This window comes from Stylophora pistillata, chromosome 10, assembly GCF_964205215.1.
Source record: "Stylophora pistillata chromosome 10, jaStyPist1.2, whole genome shotgun sequence".
NCBI lineage: Eukaryota > Metazoa > Cnidaria > Anthozoa > Scleractinia > Pocilloporidae > Stylophora > Stylophora pistillata.
This window is the reverse complement of record NC_142528.1, coordinates 15,958,563-15,979,000: the sequence shown is the minus strand read 5'-3', so window position 1 is coordinate 15,979,000 and position 20,438 is coordinate 15,958,563. Positions and strand designations below refer to the sequence as shown.

Sequence of the window (20,438 nt, the reverse complement as noted above, 5' to 3'; positions counted from 1 at the left end):
TTAAGTATAACATGCCTTAAGAGAAATTAATATCTTAACACATATTATTCTCATTTCATTTCAGGGGAGTAGCCTATCTCAGCCTGTGGATGACAGGATCATCAGACAAATTGAAAAGCTTGTCAATGGGGGAGTGAAAGACACCCATGAAATGCGGAGACACCTGACTGTCTACATAAAAAATGAAATTTAGCAAAGATGAAATCCAACCATCTCCCTCAAACCGTAGGTTTTATTCAAAGCTGAGTAAAATAAGGAGCCACATGTAACCAGCTACCATAAAGCACAGATTCTCAAAAATTGATCAAGAGAATGTGGCAGAAAAAGTTATCCAGTGGAAAGCACCAAGCCCGGAGGACTTCATCTACTTCCAGCCATGTGGAGATGTCTCTTCAGCCACAACAGATGGAGAAGACCACACTACAGAACAGGATCCCAGCACCCTTCTGTTTGTACATCAAAGTGCCTGGCAGCGCAGACTCCTGAAAAGATATAGCAACATTTGTCTACTGGATGCCACATACAAAACTACCCGTTATGCTTTACCTCTGTTTTTCCTTGTGGTGTGCACAAATGTTGAGTACCAGGTAGTTGGATCATTTGTGGTGCAATTCAAACAGTATTCTGATAAAAATCAAACTGGGCTTGGTTGTCATTTGCTTTCGCAAATGCAAAACCTGATCGAAGTGTGAATGATGAAAGGTAGATATCTAAAATTTAGCTAATTGAACTTTTCCAAAGCCACCAGTGTTGAGAGTTTCAATTACAGTATTTGTGAGCTCCAATGAAGCATGTAACAGTACATTTGCTAACAATTTTTTGCCAAAACCTAAACAACAAATGAATTATCTGACTTGTGAAAAAAAATTATTTTGGCTGGGAAAATCTGACATATCACTTGCTAGTCAGTAAGTTAGGCCAGAGTATATTGTAAATGTTGAGATGACTTTAAAGTTTTGATGAGCCAACCGCCCCATGTTATTTACAAAACAGTATGCAGTGTCATATATAATGTACATGCAAGACATATTCTGTGATTAATATGCTTTACAAGTAAGAATTTCTATGTGTTTATTCAATGATGAAACAGGATCATATTCCTATGGAAGAATGTTATTATGTTGTGACAAGAATTTTCTCTTGAGCTGTTTACTTGGAATAAGGTTTGTTCTAGTCTACATGCAGACATTTTTGTGTTTTCTTTCTTTCACTTTTTCCACACTAAGACATTTTGCCAGTACAATCACAACAACAAATGGCACACATGAAGTACTTGTCACCTAGCTTCTTCACTATTTTGTCCATAAGGTCTGATGTGTGGGGTAAGTTGATTTTAAAAATATCGCACACCAGAAGGTTTCAGTTCTTATTATATGACTGAGAAAATTACTTCTTCATCATTGATTGATAGCAGGCAAATTTATCATTAATTCTTAATTTGAACTGCATTGCTAATGAATGCAAGCATGTTTGTAATTTTCTCAGTCATAGAATAAATGCGTAATCGTAACAGAAAACTATAACGATTTAGGATTTACACTACTTGCAATATTTGAAAATTCTTTCAAATTGCACTCGCTTAAAAGCTCATGCAATTTTGAGAGAATATTTAAAATATCACTTGTAGTGTAAATCATGAATTGCATTACTGTAATATTCACATTCATACAATTATCAATACAACATCCATACCCCAGAGACATAACAATCAGTTAGATTCAGGGTTGCCCAGAGGGCATACAATCAAGGTGAAGAGGCAATGATTTGATTGGTACATAACTTGCTCTGAATTTGTTGCTCTTAACCGATTTTTCAAAAAATGTTCTTCAAGTACTTAATATTATTAAGATAAATGTAAGTTTGTAAAATTGACGGAAGTTTTGGCATAGAAAAATAACACTAATATTGCATAAAGTTCCATCCCTTAAACAAAGAAGGCCAAAGACAGAGTGTATATAATAGACACTGAACTACATAACTTAGAATTCTCAAAATGATAACAATAATCCTCACCCTATGTTTTGTACTGTCCTGTGCAAAAGGTCCAAATAACATCGGGTGAGGTAGCTCGAGATTAGGTCAGCTCGTGAGTTCCTCCGGAAACATCCATTTGTTTGTCCCGCGAACTGCTGATTAGTCTACAAATGTAAACCAAAACGATGCGTGGCCTGGTCTGAGCTTACAGCCTACAATCGCCCGCAACCTACTGTTTTCATGCTTACGTCGCCATGTTAATTTCCGAAGTTTATAGTGCGGTCGGGAGATGACGTCACTACGATGATCGGAAAATGCTAATCATTCGGGTCTACTTCACCCTATGTTATCTAATGCCGACCTAACATGAACGCTTTACCCTCAACATGCTCCCTCCACGCATGCGCAGACGTTTTTCATCGCTGTCGTTTCCGCGGCAAAATGTAGCGCATGCGTGGACGTTATTCAGCTCTGTCTGCGGGAAGAATCAAAAATTAAACGAGACTTACCTTAAGTCGATGTTTGATTTGGATTCTGCCGAGTCATCAGTAGCACAAGAAGTCACGTGAGAAAGCACCAGCCGCTCAAGTGGTCAGTCTTTAAAGCCTTGAGTGTGCTAATCAGGTGAATAGTAGCACAAGAAGTGTGGGCGGGTATAAATACCTCTACAGGGTATGGGCGTGACTTCTTGCGCTACTGATGACTCGGCAGAATCCCAATCAAACATCGACTTAAGATAAGTCTCGTTTAATTTTTGATTCTGCCTCGTCATCATACGCACTACGAAGTCACGTGAGATTTCAAAGCAACTGATAGCACACGCTATAATCAGAAGAAGCTCTTTAATACCAATTTAACTTAGGCTGAGTACCCTGTTAGTAAACGAGGAACCTTGTTCAATCTCCCTATCATAAAACCGAGCGAAAGTGGCTGCTGAACTCCACCCAGCAGTTTGCATTATCTCAGCAAGGGAGGCATTGTTGACCTTAGCCTTGGAGGTTGCAGCTGAGCGGGTACTATGAGGCTTGTAAACATTAATACTTATGCCAGCCTTCAACATCATTTGCTGGATCCAGCGTCTTAATGTGTCTCTGCTGGCTCTCTTATGTGGTTTCTGATGAGTTATGAGCAAATGAGATTCACTGCCACGTAGTGACTTAGTCTTATCAAGGTATACTGGACAAGCATTGACTACACAAAGGTTGCGGTCATGTGGGTACGCATATAACTTAACAACTAATTCAGAGGTTGACCTGCCAAGTTTGCTTTGTTTTAAATTACTATCAAGCAGAAACGTATAAGCAGTCTCCTCTTGTACCATGTTCAGAGTGTCTAAAAAGTGCAATGACTGCCCTCTCTGGGCTGTGGTTAAAGCAACTAAGATCACGAGTTTCAATGTCAAGTCCTTAAGAGAGAGTTCTTGGGAGTTGCCTATAGTGCCAATGTACTGGAGTACCAAGTTGACATCCCAAGTTTTTCCATAACGAGGAAGAGGGGGCCTACTTTGGAAGACGCCCTTCATGAACCACTTGACATCAGGGTGCCCACCAAAGGTATGGTGAACTGAGTCAGGACTGTCTAAAATAGCAGACAGGGAACATCTTGCAGAGTTTATACTGCTGTAGCTCAATCCTTCATCATAAAGGGTTGTCAAAAATTCCACAGCCAAACCTATAGTAGGGCAAATAGGATCTGCTTGCCTTTTAGTGCAGAAGAAAAGCCATTTCCTGATGTGGGCAACATACTGTTTCTGGGATGACTGGCGCCAGGATTGCAAGACAATGTTGGTTGCTCTTTCAGAAAAGCCTCTGTTTTTGTAGAGTCTCCGCATAAATGACATGCTAACAGATCCAACTTTTTCCTCAGTGGATGAAGTTTCTGGCACCCTGGTAGTGTTAGGAGTGTTGCCCTGGGTGTGATGATCAGTGGAGGAGCCACAAGTAGTCGCATCAGTTTGGGATACCAGCTTTGGCATGTCCAGATGGGCACCACCAGTATTCCCTCTGCTTTGTTTGCTTGAATTTTTTCCAGACATTTCCCAATCAGACTAAATGGAGGGAACGCATAAAAGAAGAAAGTATTCCAGTTGGCAGAGAATGCATCAACAAACAATGCATCTGGATCAGGCCTCCAGGAGGCATAGACTGTACATTGTTTATTTAAGCGAGATGCAAACAAATCAATGCTTGGCTGACCAAGTCGCTTGGTTATTGACTGGTATATTTTTGACTCTAACTTCCATTCAGTATGGTCATTAAAGTGCCTAGATTCTCTATCTGCTTCAGTGTTTTCACATCCTGGCAGATGTGAGGCACTTAACCAAATGTTATGCTCAACACAATAATCCCATATGTGTTTTGTGACTGAGTTGCAGTCGGGGGACTTTGAGCCACCCATATTGTTGATATAACAAACTGCGGTGGTATTATCACATTGAACCTGAATGTGCAAATTAGCACATTCTCCACATAAAGCCTTTAACGTTAAGAGTACAGCCAATAATTCTAGATAGTTAATGTGATGGGGTGCTTCCTGTTGGTTCCACCTCCCCCCTGTTCTCTGGTCTCCCCTCACACCTCCCCAGCCATGGGTAGAGGCATCAGTTTGAATGAGGAGTTCTGGTTCACCATGAGAAATAAGTTTGTTTGAGGTGTTCATATTAGTTATCCACCAATTGAGTTCTGCCCTAGAACTGGGAGAGAGGGTCATTGAAGACCCAAAGTTGCCTTTGTTTTCTCTCAAGGCATTAGATTTATCACTTTCAAGACTGCGATAGTGTAAAGGGCCAAGTTCTACCCCTGGCAAACTTGACACTAGCAGCCCAATGACCTCTGCCACTTGTTGGACTGTGCAGTTCTCTTTGTTAACTAGGTTGAGACAGGCATTTTTCAGTTTCTCCTTTCGGCTGTCAGTAAGCTGCACAGTCATTGTGATTGAGTTAAGTACAAATCCCAGGCATGTCAAGACCTGAGATGGTACAAGCACTGATTTTTCTTCGTGAATAGGAAACTCAAGTACCCTGAGCAACATAACAGTTTCTAGTACATTTTCGTAACATTCCCCGTACGAGGCTCCTTGAAGGTAGCAATCATCTATGTACGAGGAAGACAAATAACCTTTTCGCCTGAGTACATTAAACACTGGTTTTAACAGTTTTGTAAAAATTCTAGGGGCGGATGCCAACCCATTTGGTAGGCAGGTATATTGATACAATTTGTCCCGCCACATGAATTTCAAGTATTTTTGATGTTCTATGGCAATTGGCACTGTATAGTATGCATCTCTTATATCAACAGATGCCATAAAACATCCTTGGGTCATTAGATCTGTCACTGTCTTGAGTGAGTCCATTTTGAAGTGCCGGTAAACAATGAACTGGTTTAACTCCTTTAAATTTAGGATCATCCTGTAGTCCACTCCATTCTTTTTGAGTCTAAGGAAAATGGATGATACAAATTCTCCCTGAGAGTGAGGAGACTCCACAATTACACCTCAATTAAGGAGTTTAACAATTTCAGAATCTATAATAGCAGATTCGGTATCATTGAATTTGATGACCTTATAACCCAGTTCCTGTACTGGGGATACATCATCTACGAACTCTAAATGACAGTGCTCAACCCAATCTAAAACTTCTGGGTTGTCAGTTATATCTCTCCATGCTGGGACAAATTGTTGCAATCTACCAGCTCGAAAATAACTTGTGCTATAGCTTACCTCATTTAAGGGGTTTTCTGGCCCTATTTGTTTGGCCTCCTTCCCTCGTCCTTTTGTTGTAAGGGGGGCCGGGCCTTTTCCAGTTTAAATGTTTATTATCTGAGTGCCTGGACCACGCGTGGAGTACTTGTAGCCAAATCCTTTGGACTTTGCGTGTTTGTAACCTCTGTATCCATTGCTTTTGTGGCCTTCCACTTTGGGGTTAAGCTTTTTGCTGACCTTGGTCGCTTCCGCGAGATCTTTCAGTTGTTTAGACAAATCGGCATCATTGCCAAACAAGAAGTCTGTGAATGGGACCGAGCTGGAGCACAAATGCTTGTAGTCTTCGTTTAGCTCGGGCTTGATGTTCTCCCGGCGCCGCATGTTTAACTCGAAATTAGCGGCACCTATCAGAGCAATGGCATCAGTAGCCGCTCTTATTAAATCAGGGGCATCCAAGGCATCTTTGGGAATTTTATCCCGTGCCTGCACAAGTTTCTCAGCCATAGAAACTACAGGAATGAGCCCTTTGACAAGGTTGGATTGCACTCGTTGACACTTGATATCAGCAGACCTCGTGTCTGGTTTAAGTTTATCCCATATGAGATGGTTGACCTTCGTGCTGGTGAGACATTCACAGTTTTCTGGCGTATTATAGCGATTCTGTGTCGCCGTCAGAACTTCGTCCGTAAGCTTTTCTCTCATTAAGCCATGGACAATTTTGGCGATCTGCTCATTTATAGCAGGAGCCTTCTTTTGATCAAGTTTGAGATCGTTCGCAATGCCTGACAGTAGGTCAATTTCCCCATCAGGAACATCACGCTGAGATTCAGAGCTCTGATTTATCAGAGTGTTAATGCTCTGCTCAGTTGTTTGAGAACTTGTAGGCTTTTTAGCCCCACTATTTGACACTGCGGACCCAGATTGCAGGTTTTTGTCCGACTGCTATGTGGATCGTTGGTCCATGTAGGCGGCTATTTCTAGCTGTTCTTCAGTTTCAGCATTTTCCTCTAAAGAACCTTCCTCGATTGCGAGGTGGTCAATGGTGTCCTTCATCTGACCGAGGGATTCAGTCATGGTAAACTTCAGTGAAGTGATGGAAGAAACTAGCAGCTCGCTCATGGAACTGATGGCCGCGACGATGGCCGACTCGCTGTTGCTTGGCGCAGCGCCATTTTCAGCAAGTTGAGATTCTGTCATTTTCGGCTCTATTGACGATTTGTTTTGCTTCCAGTTTGGTACGTAGACACCTTCTAATGTACCTCACGGCTAAATTGAGAAAATTTTTCGAATTAACTGTTCTTACACCGCGCCTGTGTTTTTAGGTGACCGACTCGAGCAAGGCGGGAAGTGCACTGACCACTTGAGCGGCTGGTGCTTTCTCATGTGACTTCGTAGTGCGTATGATGACGAGGCAGAATCTCACGGTATCTGACCAATCGGGTAATTACACCAAATATCCAAGGATACACCTGAAACATACTGCGCTAAGAGAGATTGACAACATAGCCTTACCACAGCACTTTTAAGAGCTTGTGCAATCTTACGGAGTTCACGAGGCCGCAGTTTGAGCATTCAGACGATGGATTATACCCAAGGAAAAAACCCCGATAAAGCCATCTTTGCAGTGAGAGACGTTGTCCATAGTCTTCCCATCTACCAAACAAGAGGAATGGCATGTGCCGTTGATGCGGGAAAGAAGCAGGGCTTGCTAACATGGGAGGGTGTTTTTAACGAGGGCGATCGTGGCCTTATCAATAAGAAGTCAGTGATTTTTAATCGGAGGTCGAAAACCTTTTCGATAATAAACTTAACGATATCACAGATAAAGAAAGCAGGCAGGTGTTTGTTTATTTCAGTGGAAGGTCTACAGCGTGGCGATGTACTCACGTTGAATGTTCCAGATAGTGTCGTAATTAGTAATGACGTCTGTGCACAGTCATTCATCGGAAGGAACAAATCCCTGAAGTTTTATTTCAACTACAACCAAGGAAAGAAATGCTATGAACTTCGTTCTTTTGACGGGAAGAACTGTGCCATCGAGAAATCTGCCGTTCTTGGATCACCTATCATTAAAGACAAATGTGTCATTGGTGTGGTGAGAGAGGATGATGAAGGACAACTTATTCCCTACTTCATAACACAGAGAGTGCTTGGTGAGTTAAAATGTTTTTTAACTCTTAGACCCATAGAGATTTGTTTATATTGTTTATTTTGCCGTCTTCACCCTCCAAGATCATGACAAAGTTTCAGCGCTTTAAGTATCTCTCTTTTAGTGACAGTCTTGCTGAGCAAATTATGATACTCAATTAAAATACCAAACAGTGGGAGGAACAAGCACTGCAGTGACCAAAAGTCATTTAATAACCAATAGGGTGTCATGATCACAACAAGAACAAATCATTTAATAAACAATAACCTCCACTTTGCATGAAAGTATGCTTAGATATTTATCTGCAGACATTGTCTGTTCCAAGATAAAAACAGTTTTCTGAGAGGGAAGCTCGAGGAAAACTGTGAACTTGGAGGAACACATAATGTTCAAGAACAGATATTCAAGCATATTTTTGTGCCAAATGGAGGCTATTTTGTGATTATTATCCTATAATAATCTCATGTGTAGGAAAAATGTTTACGAACAGCTTACTGTTTATGGTGTAGGCTGTTCACAAAAGAAGAAAACAAAACAAAAAAGCGTGTTCCTTTTTCACAATCACCAAAGGCCTTCTCATCTTGAATTCAATTTTTAAGCAGAGTTTTCTCTATTGGAGGTAAGGTTTGAAAATTGGGGAATATTTCTGGGGTATATCCCTGGATATCCCCCATTTTAGTTGGGGTATATTTGGTCATGTGATGCACTTTGACCAATCATGTGGAAGCAAGAGTGTTTCTTGGATTATGTTTATTACTGTAATGGTTACAGTAATCTACCTGATAAATGAGGGAAAGTTAAGGTTCGTTTTGTAAAATCCAATTTATCAGCATGTATATAATAATTCTTTTTTTAATGGTATTCATGCAACAGATCAGATAAACATGGATCCAAGTGAGAGTGGGAATGGTGAAAACCAAAACAATACTGTGAAACCAGATATTAAAGATTCTCTTGGTATGTAATTTTCATTGTGTGTTACAGTGGAATCCGGATTTCTCAAACCCTTGGTTTCTCGAACCTCCCGATATCTCAAACCAAACCTTGTTTCCCTTGGATTTGCTTCACTTGTAATTTCACCCCTGATTTCTTGAACTCCCGATTTCTCGAACTCCCAATTTCTCAAACCAATTTGCATTTCCCCTGGATGTTTGAGAAATTGGGATTCCACTGTATTTGTACACCCTAATTACTCCAAATTATCCTTTTTAGTAGTGTCATTTCTTAGAAATTTGTGTAAGGTAGTTACCAAAAGTTCTCTAGCCAATAAAGTGCCATGATCACAACAAGAATGAACCATTAATGATAACTATAATATTTATCTGATAAATGAATGAATTCAAATTAGTTTTGTTTTGGAGAATCCAATTTACCATGCAGCATGTATGTGATACTTTTATTTTTCATCTGCCTCAGGTGGCAATTAAAGGATAAAGAAAATTCATGCAGATATTCTTCTATATTGGTCATATTTAAGTCTTTGTGGCCTTTTTCAACAAAAGTGAAAAATAGTATAGTGGTGTATGATATATATATTATGTTTAGTATCAGTTGTTTTTGCCAAAAATCTGTAAAAGAACATGAATTTGAATTTTTAAAAGGGACTGATCAACTGACAGGTATTTGACTTTGAATAAGAAAAGATAAAAATTTAAATCAGCTTGTGTAGGGGACACCTAGTCAAACCCCACAAACTAAAGGTCAAATTGGAGTCAAATTGCAGTTTTTTTGCCAACTCTCAGCCATAGGCACTATGTTATGTTGTAGTGTAAGTCTGTAACCTTGCCTCAAGCCCCTGGCAGTTTTAAAAATGGCAAGCTTTAGGGAGACACTTGTAATCTCTTGTGAATCTCCTTGGTTCATTTCTGACACTGATCATTGTTCAACAAATCTGATCAGGTTTCTTCGCATTTATTTTTACTAATTTTTGTGTGGCTTACCCAAATTGTGTAGCCACATTATGGCACGATCTGATTTGTTTATTTTTTTATTTGTCCATGAGAGTCAAGCGCCTGTCATGTGGTCTAGTGTCGTACAGTGCACTAGTCTGAGTCAGCCATCTTGGTTGTAAGTGTGCTCTCTAGTAATTTTTTTCTGGTGATTGTATCACGAGGGTAAGTGCTCCTCACATAAGTCAACACACCCAGACCCAGCTTGTGTTATAACTGCAGCTTGTGCAAGAGCTTTTACATTCTTAAAAGACAACATTTAACTGCCTGAATCTTCGGTATGGGTTGCACTACACTGAAAAGAGTCATTTGCACTCATGCAAGCCAACAACCATTGGTTTGATCTATTGGTGATGGGCACCACTGAGTGTCTGAAAGTGTTTAAAAGTGTCTGCAACCTTCTGAAAGTGTTATAAAGTGGAATAAGTTGTGTTGTAGCCGCATTCTCCTTGCACTGTCGAGAATTCATGGAGGCAATTGTTTTAGAACGACAAAAGTAAGTACGGGAATCCACAGGGGACCCACACAAGCGGCGTGTTTGGTCATTGGTTCGAAATATAAAGAAATGTATGGGAGAATATTGAAGGGTCATAATATCGTAAACTTATGTCAAGGGACGTCTATGTTAAGGCTCAAAATGAATGTAAACCTACTTCACTTGCTGTTTATTGTCGTTTCTGTGGTTCTAAATGGCGAATTTGAGCGATTTGGTAGATTTTGCATTGAGTGTTACTTTACTGTATAAGTTGATTGAACAATACCGGTCAAGGATTGGCTCTCATGACAATTTCATGAAAACAAAGGATAACTTATTATGTTTTAAGGATCATTTCTGGAGTATGCATGTGTTACAGTATTTTCTAAACTGCTAGAAAGATACAACTCATACTAACTCAACCACTTTACTGACTGACGTAATTAACCCATTAATGGCCGCAGCTTTTGTGGAAAACTGTGTTTTGAAGCTAGTCCAGCAGATTTCGGGTCACTGTTGGGGTTTTAAAAGCTCGAACTTACCAAAAACCACTTGACAGCTCGTGCCCTCGACGGCCTTTCGATCCAAATGCAAAATGGCGGCCTGAAAATCTCGGGCACGCGCAGAGAGCAAAATTTCGACATAGTTTTTGGCTTGAAAAGTCACGCCCCACTTACGACTTCTACTTTTCTCTCTTTCTCCTGCCCTTTTTTTCCCCTCTCCTTGCCTAAAGTTTCTCCTGACTTGCTGGAAATTGAGTAGGCTTCATTTTGGTGTAGAGATTTTTCAGAAACTACTCATTATTTTCAAAGCACATGCTCGGAAAGGTAGGTGGGTAGTGAAACACGATCTTCGTGCAGATTTTCCAGTCAAAGTGACACGGTTTTTTGGCTATTTCTCCAATCTCCTCCACTCAATTGCGCTCATTCTGGTATCGTCTGCAAGATATTTTCAACCCGTTCAAGTACATGCTCGAATTCGTGCTCCAGAGTTAAAATTGATGACGTCACAGGGCGTAGAAAGGGTGTGGGTCCCCATGGGCGCATACGGGCGCACTGGACGTTAATGGGTTAATGGAGCGATACCAATAACCAATACAATAACTAATGCCTTATCCTAGAGCCCTCTATAAAACTATAACCTCAGTGCACTACTGCACAACTCACTGTTCCCACAAAGGTCCTTGTAACTTGTCGAGTCCACAATACTTTTCCCAAGATAGCCTTCCACACGGCTGACAATTCCAGTAACAACACTAGCTCCTCTGGGCTCTTCGCAATAGCATTAACTCACTAAAAGGGCCTAACTTTAAATGATTGCAACTCCTTAAATATATTTTACAAAATGTTCTAGAACGTACATCCTAGGGATTTGTAATACTACTATTTCTAGGAATATTACATTACTGTTACATCGTTATGATAACAAAATATGCTGACTAAGGGTTCTAGAAGGTTCTTCAGTTTTATTTTTAGTGATTATGTAACACCAGGCTCTCCATAACACAAGTATTTTACTTGCAAGTATTGAAACAAGTTGTTAGACAATGCAAAATGTGGAGTGATGTGATGTTTTGGTTTTCACAAATGATTTTCTACAAGGCCTATATTCCATTGCTTATAGGAGCCTAGTAGTTTAATGTTTCAACTGAAATGTGATCAGTATTATATTTTCCAAGTTAAATGCTCAGAATTATTCAGACCTTAACATTTCATGACTTCCTGTAAACTCAGCAGTATTCTAAATTCTCTTCATGGTTCAGATGAGCACTGATATCTAAGTTGCAATACATGTGTATAAGGCCTTTGTTTGGAAGACTACTAAACAACTCTTTTTTTGGTTTCTTGTTTGGTTTTGGTTAATTCATCCCTATACTGATATACATGAAAAATTATACTCTTGATTGGCTGAAAACAGCTAGCTAGGTGCCATTTTCATTTATCACTAATGCAAGAGTAATAACTCAAGTATAAATGTAAACTACTGGTAGGCTCAGCAACAATAAATCACACTATAGAAACCAGTTAGATTTACATGTATATTTTGTTCCAAATTAGTCATACATTCAAACCAAATCAAGCTCCCAATGGCTTCTAGTGTAGATTACATCATTTCCCAAATGTCCCAGCCCTTCTCGAAAGTTTTGTACCTGTTCCTCATGTACTGGTACACAAAATACTAAAAATATTCATATGAAATGCTTCCTTAGAGATATTTTCATATCACTTGCCTTGGAGAAGACAACCAACCTACAAATTTCAGAACTTAATTCCACCTCGTTACATAAACAAAATCATGACTGAATCTATCAGGCCACCATGGGAGATGATGCTGACGTTTCTTTTAGTTCCTAAAATCCTCAGGTTACATGTGCATCCTTGGGGTGTTTATTGTCAAAATGAGACCTCAATTACAAAGTTTGGCCTTTAACCTTCATCTTGAAAATGAACATTTCAGGACTTTTTGTATGCTAGTTATCTTGTTTTATTGATGAACAGGAACAATATTGAGAACTATCTAGCTGTAATCAGATATCAGCTCTTCTAATAGAAACTCAATAAGACACCAGACATTAAAAGCCGGCTCAATTTCATAAGCCACACAGGTATGCATCGCAGACCTATTTCTGGGTTTAGTGAAAATCTTTTTCAGGGCCTCATGTACCTCTGCAGTTTGACATTGTTGTCCATTTGAACATACAAGCTACGTACATCATTAAATGTCAAACATTTAGTCTGACCACATCAAACATACCCTGGGAAGAAGAATTTAAATTATAAGGGAAAAAAGGAAAAAAACAAAACAAAAGAAAACAAAAAAGGGGGGCACGGCCAGGGCTCGAACCTTATACCTTTGGACTTGAAAGGAATAGGTTTATCCATAGTGCTATGTACACAGAGCATATGATGTGGCAAAGTTTTGAATTAAAATGAATATGATGCACATTTAGTACAGTGTCGTGTATCTATTCTATCAAAATGTTCTGCCCTGTTCCCAGCCGGTCAAGTCCTCCTTTTGTCTTAAGTTTGGCATTGACAAGAGCTGTCCATTATCCCCTCTACATTTTACACCACACTGCTTTTTTATTGCAATACTCAACAACTACACAACAATAGGCACATGCAGTCATAGACTGCCTTTTATTTAAAGAAGACAACAAAATTTTATTGCCTATACAGTTAATGTTTGTAACAAGTCCAGTTAAGGCTACCAAATAAATCTAAGCTGAATTGTGGAGCTTTTAATGGATGTAACCAATCATGTTCAAGAACTTTGTTACTGTTCTGATTGATAATGGTAATGGGACTGACTGGAATCTTATTTGGTCCAAAATCATACAAGGGATTAACAAGATAGGATATGAGCAAGAAGTGAAACTCTGATATGTAAATCGCAAGTATGACTACAGACAGAATGGGATGACACGAAGTCCTGTTTACCTTTTCATCAAGACTATGACGAAATTTGAAAAAGAAACCAGATATTGGTTATGATGACCAATCACATTTGACAATTTTGTTATAGTTTTGACTAAATAATATATAAACAATTTTGCTGCATTCACTACTGAGGCAGGCAAATAAATCTAAAATAAAGGGGTTTTAGATGAATGTAATGCTGATAATTGACAACTTGCTGCATAAGGAAAAAACACTGTAACTTGAAACAGAAATGAACTCTTCAAGTGTTTGAAAGGTTGTGTGAGAACTTCAATTTTGCTGATAAGATGTCATGTTGATCTCTGAAAGAAGTATTATAACCATGATAATTTGCATGCTATTAATTTAGAACCCTTTAACTCCCAAGATCTGATTGTTAATTCTCCCCTCTAGCTGCTACACATTTCCTTGTTAATTGGTTATGAGAATTTGGTGCTCAATCATGGTAACAACTTCTACCTAATAAATTTGAGTATTCTCACCACCTTTTTGCTGGATCATGTATGGATCTTTTAGGAGAAGTTAAATGTTAATCACTTCTGGGAGTGAAAGGGTTAATTATTTTTAAACTTCTTGTTATTTGGTAAAATGAACTGGTAGTCTAGATTTATAACACTTGAATTATCCTTTCCTTTTCCACCTTGGAATACTTTCAGCAGATTGTAAAGGGATGAATCCAAAAGACATAGACAGTTCTCATCAGAGTGATATCTTAGATGCTCCAGGTATGCAACTTTCCTTTTCCATAATTTTTATTGATGTGTCTGAGTTTGTATCAATCATGCATGTGTTTTAAGAACGTGTCCACGAGAGAACCGTGCAGTCGTGATACATGCCATCTCACCGATTTCAATGAAACTTTGCCAGTTCAAAGGATCTACCCCAAAACTCAAAATGGCTAACTGGTTTCTGCTTTAGTTATTTCCGGGGGGAGATAGACCACCCCCCGGTTTTTCTAGGTTTTCACTAAAAAAATGGCCTTAAAATAAGTAACATGTAAGAAGCTCTTACTGCAATTGTATTTAACAAATTACTATGACGGCTTACATACATATTGGTACATCCTTAATAAACGTACGATACAAGTTTCAATCGATTTCATTGACGTCAATCAACAGAGGTTAATAAATTAGTGTGTTTTTACACTTTTCGATTCACTCAAATATTTGGTAACTTTGAGGTCAAATATCTCTCCTTCCCAGAAAGCTACAACACTAATGTGAACGCCCCTTTCTCTTCCATTCTTTCATCTCTTAAAGTCATTATAAAAATCTTTGGGCACTGCCATATTTTTTTCTGGAATGACCTTTGAAATCTGCCACTGTGAAAGCTTCTCTCAACTACACCTGTCACGCAATTCTAGCTGTAGGGAGTTATTTAGGCAAGTATACCATCATTTTATAGCTCGTTAAACGAGATAAATTATCGAGGAAGCTACGAAATATAATCAACTTTCCAAATTCTTAATAGAAAATGGAAATTTCATGTTTGAAGAGAAGCATGTAGGCGAAATATTGAGGGGAGAATCGTACTGTTTCTCCCTTCTGTCGTTTACTTTGGAGATTTGCTAAAAATAGGCAAATATGGCTTTATTACGGCCAAAAACATTTATTAGTCTTTGATATGATTTTTTATCATCACAGTTTACAATCAAGAGATTGTAACAGGAGGGGAGATTTTAAAGTCACATGCTGCATGCTTAATTGTCAACATACAACTTCCCGAGTACAACAACTTCAGCTTTTACATACAGTGGATGATGAGAAACTCTGCTGTCTCACTTGAATTGCGTTATTTCTCCAGAAAATAAGACTGGGAAGTGTTGTCATTGCCACTTACCATCACAATGAAATTAACACGCAAACATGATGGTATTTCATGATGGCTGCTTGAAACATTTTTAAATTGCTTTTTGTTTGTGACACCAAATTGAACACGAAAAGGACACTGAGTATTGATGCACTTGAAAGAGCCCCGACAGTCTGCATACCGCATCTCTCCATATTGTTTCTATTGTGTGACGTTGCTTTTCTTCCATTTCCGACCATCTGCTAGCAAAGCTGCGCTTATTTCTTTGGACGTTCTGGCTCTTACGATGGTATATTTCACCAAACCGTCTATGCCCAATGGAAGTTTCTCCACTTCTGAAACTAAAGCACTCTCCCACATTCCAGGATCAAACTTTCTTTGTTTGACTTGTTTGAGAATGTTGTCTGGGTTCCCCTCGATATCACTTGTCTCTGAGTCCGTAGAGGATTCCCTATTTACAGTGGACACAGATAGAATGAAGTTTTTGTTCATGGAAACAATGCAAATTGTGGGAAATCAATGACTCAACTGCAAACCCAACAAAAAAACAACAAGAAAGAACGTGGAGTAACACTCTTGTATTTACATGGAATGGGGGAGCGGGAAAGCCAGAGGGCATGTTCTTTTGTCTTCATAGGGTTGTCTGGAAACCATGACAATCAACCTGTTTCTAAGAATGACGTCATGGCTTTCTAATTTCTCACGCTTGTGTTGAAGCCCGGAAAAGGCGAAGATAAAAAGCTTTTCTATTAACGGCACTCTCTCGTTTAATTTGGGCTAATGCTCTCTTTTGATAGGAATCTGGATGTGTACATCATTAAGTACGAGGTGCCTTATATTTTTGGCGAAACTCGCCGTCTTTACCGTCACGGTTACTCCGAAGTCGATGTAGAAGTAACTGGTAGCGCCATTTATTTGTTACGTAGTTCTTTCCAGATAAGTACTGCACAATAAATTGGTTCTAAATGACACTGCTCCTACCTTGTCTGTTTTATTTTCGCTGGCGACGGATTTTCGGTCAAATCGATTACAGGAATGTAACCAGAAGAACTCGATCCATCCTGTCCACTGTTTCCTTTATTGCCAAATCCAGGAGTTTGGACAATGGACCAGTCTTCGTTGCTGCTATCACTTATTGAGTCATTCTGAAACAAGAATAAGATAGCCGCAAGTGTTGAGTTAGCTAGAGAGGCAAGGGTACTACAGTGGAATCTCCGGTTGCGACCAGCATTCCCAAGCGAACACCTCTCTAGTTTCACCCCCCCCCCCCCCCTTCACTGACAAAAACTACTGACTTTTTACAAGAATAAACTTGAAATGTAAAAAAAAAAATGCACATACAGTACACTGTACTCAAAATATGTTGAAAGAAATGACCTAAAATGGCTTCAGTAATGGGCCTAATCGCACTAGTGGATAGTGGATTATGAGGAAATTTTTCCTTAGTTTATGCTCAGTTCCACCTAACGTTTGGAGAACATTTAAGGTACAATTTGTGACTATCGTGAGACTTGTTCCGTTCGCTGTATTAGGTAGTTTATGAGAAGCAAACTACGAAACTCTGAATGAATATTTTTGAAAGCTTAAATATTTTTGTGGCTACTGAAAGTTATTATACGAGATTTAGATTGGTATTGGCGCATGGGGTATGTCTCTGAACTTACTATATGCTAATGAGGCAAAATATTGACCCATCGTGTTATGAACTCTGGTAAGCGACCACCTCCCGTAAGCAACAGGAAAAAAAAAACGAAAAACGGGAAAAAAAACCCAACTTTTTTGGCAGAAAAAGCGAAAATCCGATCCAAAACACAGCCAAAACCGTAAAACAGAAAATTCCAAAGCCCCCTCCTTACGGGAGGTTTGACTGTATTTCCCAGAAATGTGTTTATTTTGTAGCTGTCCGGCTGACCGACGAGCCTACCGACTGGTAATTCTTGGATGAACCAGCCTCTGTACAGTGAAAATACATAACCATGATTATACCTTGCTTAATTGGATGGCCTTTTTCAGGGCATCTTCTTCGCTTTCCTGCTGGTAAGCTATCATCCAGGTTTGGTTGTCATCTGGAGTATTCTCAGCTCCCAATACAACTTCTGCGTAAGTTCTTTTGGCTGACATAAGGACTAAATAACACTAAAACAGGAAAACTTAAACCCGGGGCACACAAGTAGTAATGCAATACTTCTAGGTGAACAATGAAACGTACATGTGATATCGTACAAAACAATATTCTCTCAGGTGTCTCGTTAACACAGACCTCGAAAACGCAGACCGCAGACCGCACACCTCGAATACCCATGCCTCGAAAAACGTGTACACAGTGTGTAATTACCAGATTTATCTTCTCTCTTCCCTTTGTTATCAAACGAGATCACGGAATGCGTAAGCGAAACTGCTATGTAAACATTGGAGTTGAATTCTTATCAAAAATATCGCATTTACGATCTTCCACTGTCGAGCTGTACCAGTCTTGCAGAGGTTATGTGTGTGCCTTTTGAGTCAGTCCACTTGTGCGCAATCAGTTTTCCTTTGTGTATACAGTGTGTAATTACCAGATTTATCTATCTTTCTTTTGTCATTGATGTTATCAGACGAGGCCTCGCAACTTTTGTTCCTTGGCCCCTGACTTTAGCCGCAAATATAGAATTCACGAGCGCTATCGCAATTTTAACGTTATAGTACTTCTACCATATGAAATCATTTTTGGTACAATCGTACAAATCAACTCAGGTGTCTCGTTAACACAGACCTCGAAAACGCAGAACGCAGACCGCACAGCTCGAAAAACGTGTACACAGTGTGTAATTACAAGATTTATCTCTCTTTCCTTTGTTATCAAACGAGATCTCGGAATGCGTCGCGAAACTGAAACTAATTTCATTGACAGTGAGATAATGGATAAAAATAGACGTAAAGTGGGGTAAATTGAATAAACAAAATAAAACAACTAGAAGAAAGAACAGTTAAATTAATGAATGACAGGGTTGTATAAAATTTATGTATTATTATATTTAATATTTTAAATGGTTATTTTTATTATTAAGTATAAACCACACGCACGACTTTTACCCACACCCACACCCACACCCACGACCCACGACTAGTACCCACGACCCACGACTCACGACCATTAGTCAAACTCGACCTTGTTAATGGTTTGATCTGAAAATAGCAATGAGTAAAAGGTGTTGACAGGCCAAATACGACTCATAGCTTCATGATAGTGTGAAATTATGGGAGGCTTGTTATATAAGACCCTCAAAGACATCTTAAGCCAAAGGTTTTTTCGCATTTTTTTTTATCATTATCGTCATTATACATGTCTCATTATAATTCACCGTAAGTTTATCTCCAAGCTACAAATTCTGTTATCATTTGGCCTGTTATTCAGTAGACAAAAAGCAAACACGTTACGTTAATGCACACATGTCTCCATTTTTTTTTTTGCCTTTTTTCTAGAGTCTTCATTTACGTCATTACAGGGATCTTACAGTAGCTCATTGTAGGTCGTTTTAGGTCATTGTAGGTCATTGCTTGTTTTAGTAACTACGAGTTGAGAGAAGCTTTCACAGTGGCAGATTTCAAAAGGCATTCCAGACAAAAACATGGCAGTGCCCAAAGATTTTCTTAATGACTTTCAGAGATGAAAGAATGGAAGAGAAAGGAGTGTTCAAATTAGTGTTGTAGCTTTCTGGCAAGGAGAGATATTTGACCTCAAAGTTACCAAATAACTGAGTGAATCGAAAAGTGTAAAAACACACTAATTTATTAACCTGCTTTGTTGATTAACAAGCCGTCATTCAAATCGACTGAAACTTGTATCTTACGTTTATTAAGGATGTACCAATATGTATGTAAGCCATCACAGTAATTTGTTAAATACAGTTGCAGTAAGAGCTTCTTACATTTTACCTATTTTGAGGCCGTTTTTCAGTGAAAACCTAGAAAAACGGGGTAGGGGGTCTATCTTCCCCGGAAATAATCAAAGCAGAAACCAGTTTGCCCTTTTGAGTTTTGGGGTAGATCCTTTGAACTGGCAAAGTTTCATTGAAATCGGTGAGATGGCATGTATCACAACTGCCCAGTGCTCTCGTCACGTTCTTAACAATAGGGTGTCAGTCACCAGTAGGTTTTTAAAGCAAAATATGAAGGACAATATTTTTGATAAAAGAATTATATGATACAATTAAATTCTGCCCAATAGTTTGTTAATTTATTGTTTCTTGTTTGTTTGTTCTACCAATCTTTAATCACTCAAGCACATATTTACAACGAAGTTAATGTATCAAAGTACAGTTTCTTTTAATGCCAGTTCTCTCCATTATAAAACCAAAAATACTCAAACTAGTTTGGTATGACTGGCTTGTATTTAAGCTTCTAGTAAGCAGCCTCATGCAGTACTTACACAGGTTCGATTTGTAGATCTGAAACATCTCTCACTCACAACATCTTTCTTTTTCACTTTCATCATGCGAAGATCATCATACCAGTAAGCAGTATGAAGTTAGTGAAATGGGTGAAATTATGTCTCATAAATGTCCTTTTGTGTGCTTATTGAGTTTTTGTTGGTTTAAAAAGTGTTGGCTGTTCAGTCACTTTTTGCAACTTGATCTCCTTGATCATTCAAGTACAAGCTTTGAAAACCCAGGCTATGATAGCACTTGATACTTTATTCAGAAAATTGTATTCCTAGAACTCTTAGTTGTCGTTGTTGAAGTGCTAGGTGACTGACTTGCCTTTTGAATGATTTTCAGTTTTTAAAAAAGTATAAGTAAGACTTCTTGGAAAGTGGTGGGTGGGGATGAGACACTTTAACATCTCTCAATGCCACATTTCTTCATAGCATGTCTTTTAGTATTACTAACTATTTATTCAATCATTTTTTCTACTTTTGTGGCTACTGCCTCCTGTAGGAGGCAAAAAAATGACAGGTAACTTGG

At 38.9% G+C, this 20,438-nt stretch overlaps 4 protein-coding genes and 1 pseudogene across 7 annotated transcripts in view; 1 reads left to right on the top strand and 4 right to left on the bottom strand.

Moving 5' to 3' along the window:
- Window positions 1-2,797: 2,797 nt before the first annotated feature.
- On the bottom strand, window positions 2,798-5,831 carry LOC148721969 (uncharacterized). The gene is made up of 2 exons (XM_088736660.1): window positions 5,692-5,831; window positions 2,798-4,021 (listed from the first exon to the last, which is right to left on the bottom strand). Exon 2 carries the CDS (start codon window positions 4,007-4,009, stop codon window positions 2,828-2,830), a length of 1,182 nt encoding a protein of 393 aa, XP_088592786.1. The 5' UTR covers window positions 4,010-4,021; window positions 5,692-5,831; the 3' UTR covers window positions 2,798-2,827.
- LOC148721970 (uncharacterized) lies at window positions 4,206-5,325 on the bottom strand. Its single transcript, XM_088736980.1, has 2 exons — window positions 4,390-5,325; window positions 4,206-4,271 (listed from the first exon to the last, which is right to left on the bottom strand). Exons 1-2 carry the CDS (start codon window positions 5,323-5,325, stop codon window positions 4,206-4,208), a joined length of 1,002 nt encoding a protein of 333 aa, XP_088593106.1.
- On the bottom strand, window positions 5,715-6,996 carry LOC148721968 (uncharacterized; annotated as a pseudogene).
- A 151-nt stretch (window positions 6,997-7,147) lies between these two features.
- LOC111343702 (uncharacterized) overlaps window positions 7,148-20,438 on the top strand; it is a 42,146-nt gene continuing 28,855 nt past the window's right edge. For 3 of the 4 annotated variants that reach the window (XR_015992418.1, XM_088735830.1, XM_022950884.2), the window contains exons 1-3: window positions 7,148-7,826; window positions 8,696-8,779; window positions 14,343-14,411. Coding sequence is in view for 3 of the 4 variants with exons in the window: in XM_088735830.1 (XP_088591956.1) it covers window positions 7,253-7,826; window positions 8,696-8,779; window positions 14,343-14,411 (727 nt within the window). In the remaining variant the exon portion in view is untranslated. The remainder of the gene's footprint in view (window positions 7,827-8,695; window positions 8,780-14,342; window positions 14,412-20,438) is intronic. The other variant, XM_022950885.2, reaches the window with a different exon arrangement.
- LOC148721967 (uncharacterized) lies at window positions 16,357-17,659 on the bottom strand. Its single transcript, XM_088735850.1, has 2 exons — window positions 17,482-17,659; window positions 16,357-16,640 (listed from the first exon to the last, which is right to left on the bottom strand). Exons 1-2 carry the CDS (start codon window positions 17,614-17,616, stop codon window positions 16,473-16,475), a joined length of 303 nt encoding a protein of 100 aa, XP_088591976.1. The 5' UTR covers window positions 17,617-17,659; the 3' UTR covers window positions 16,357-16,472.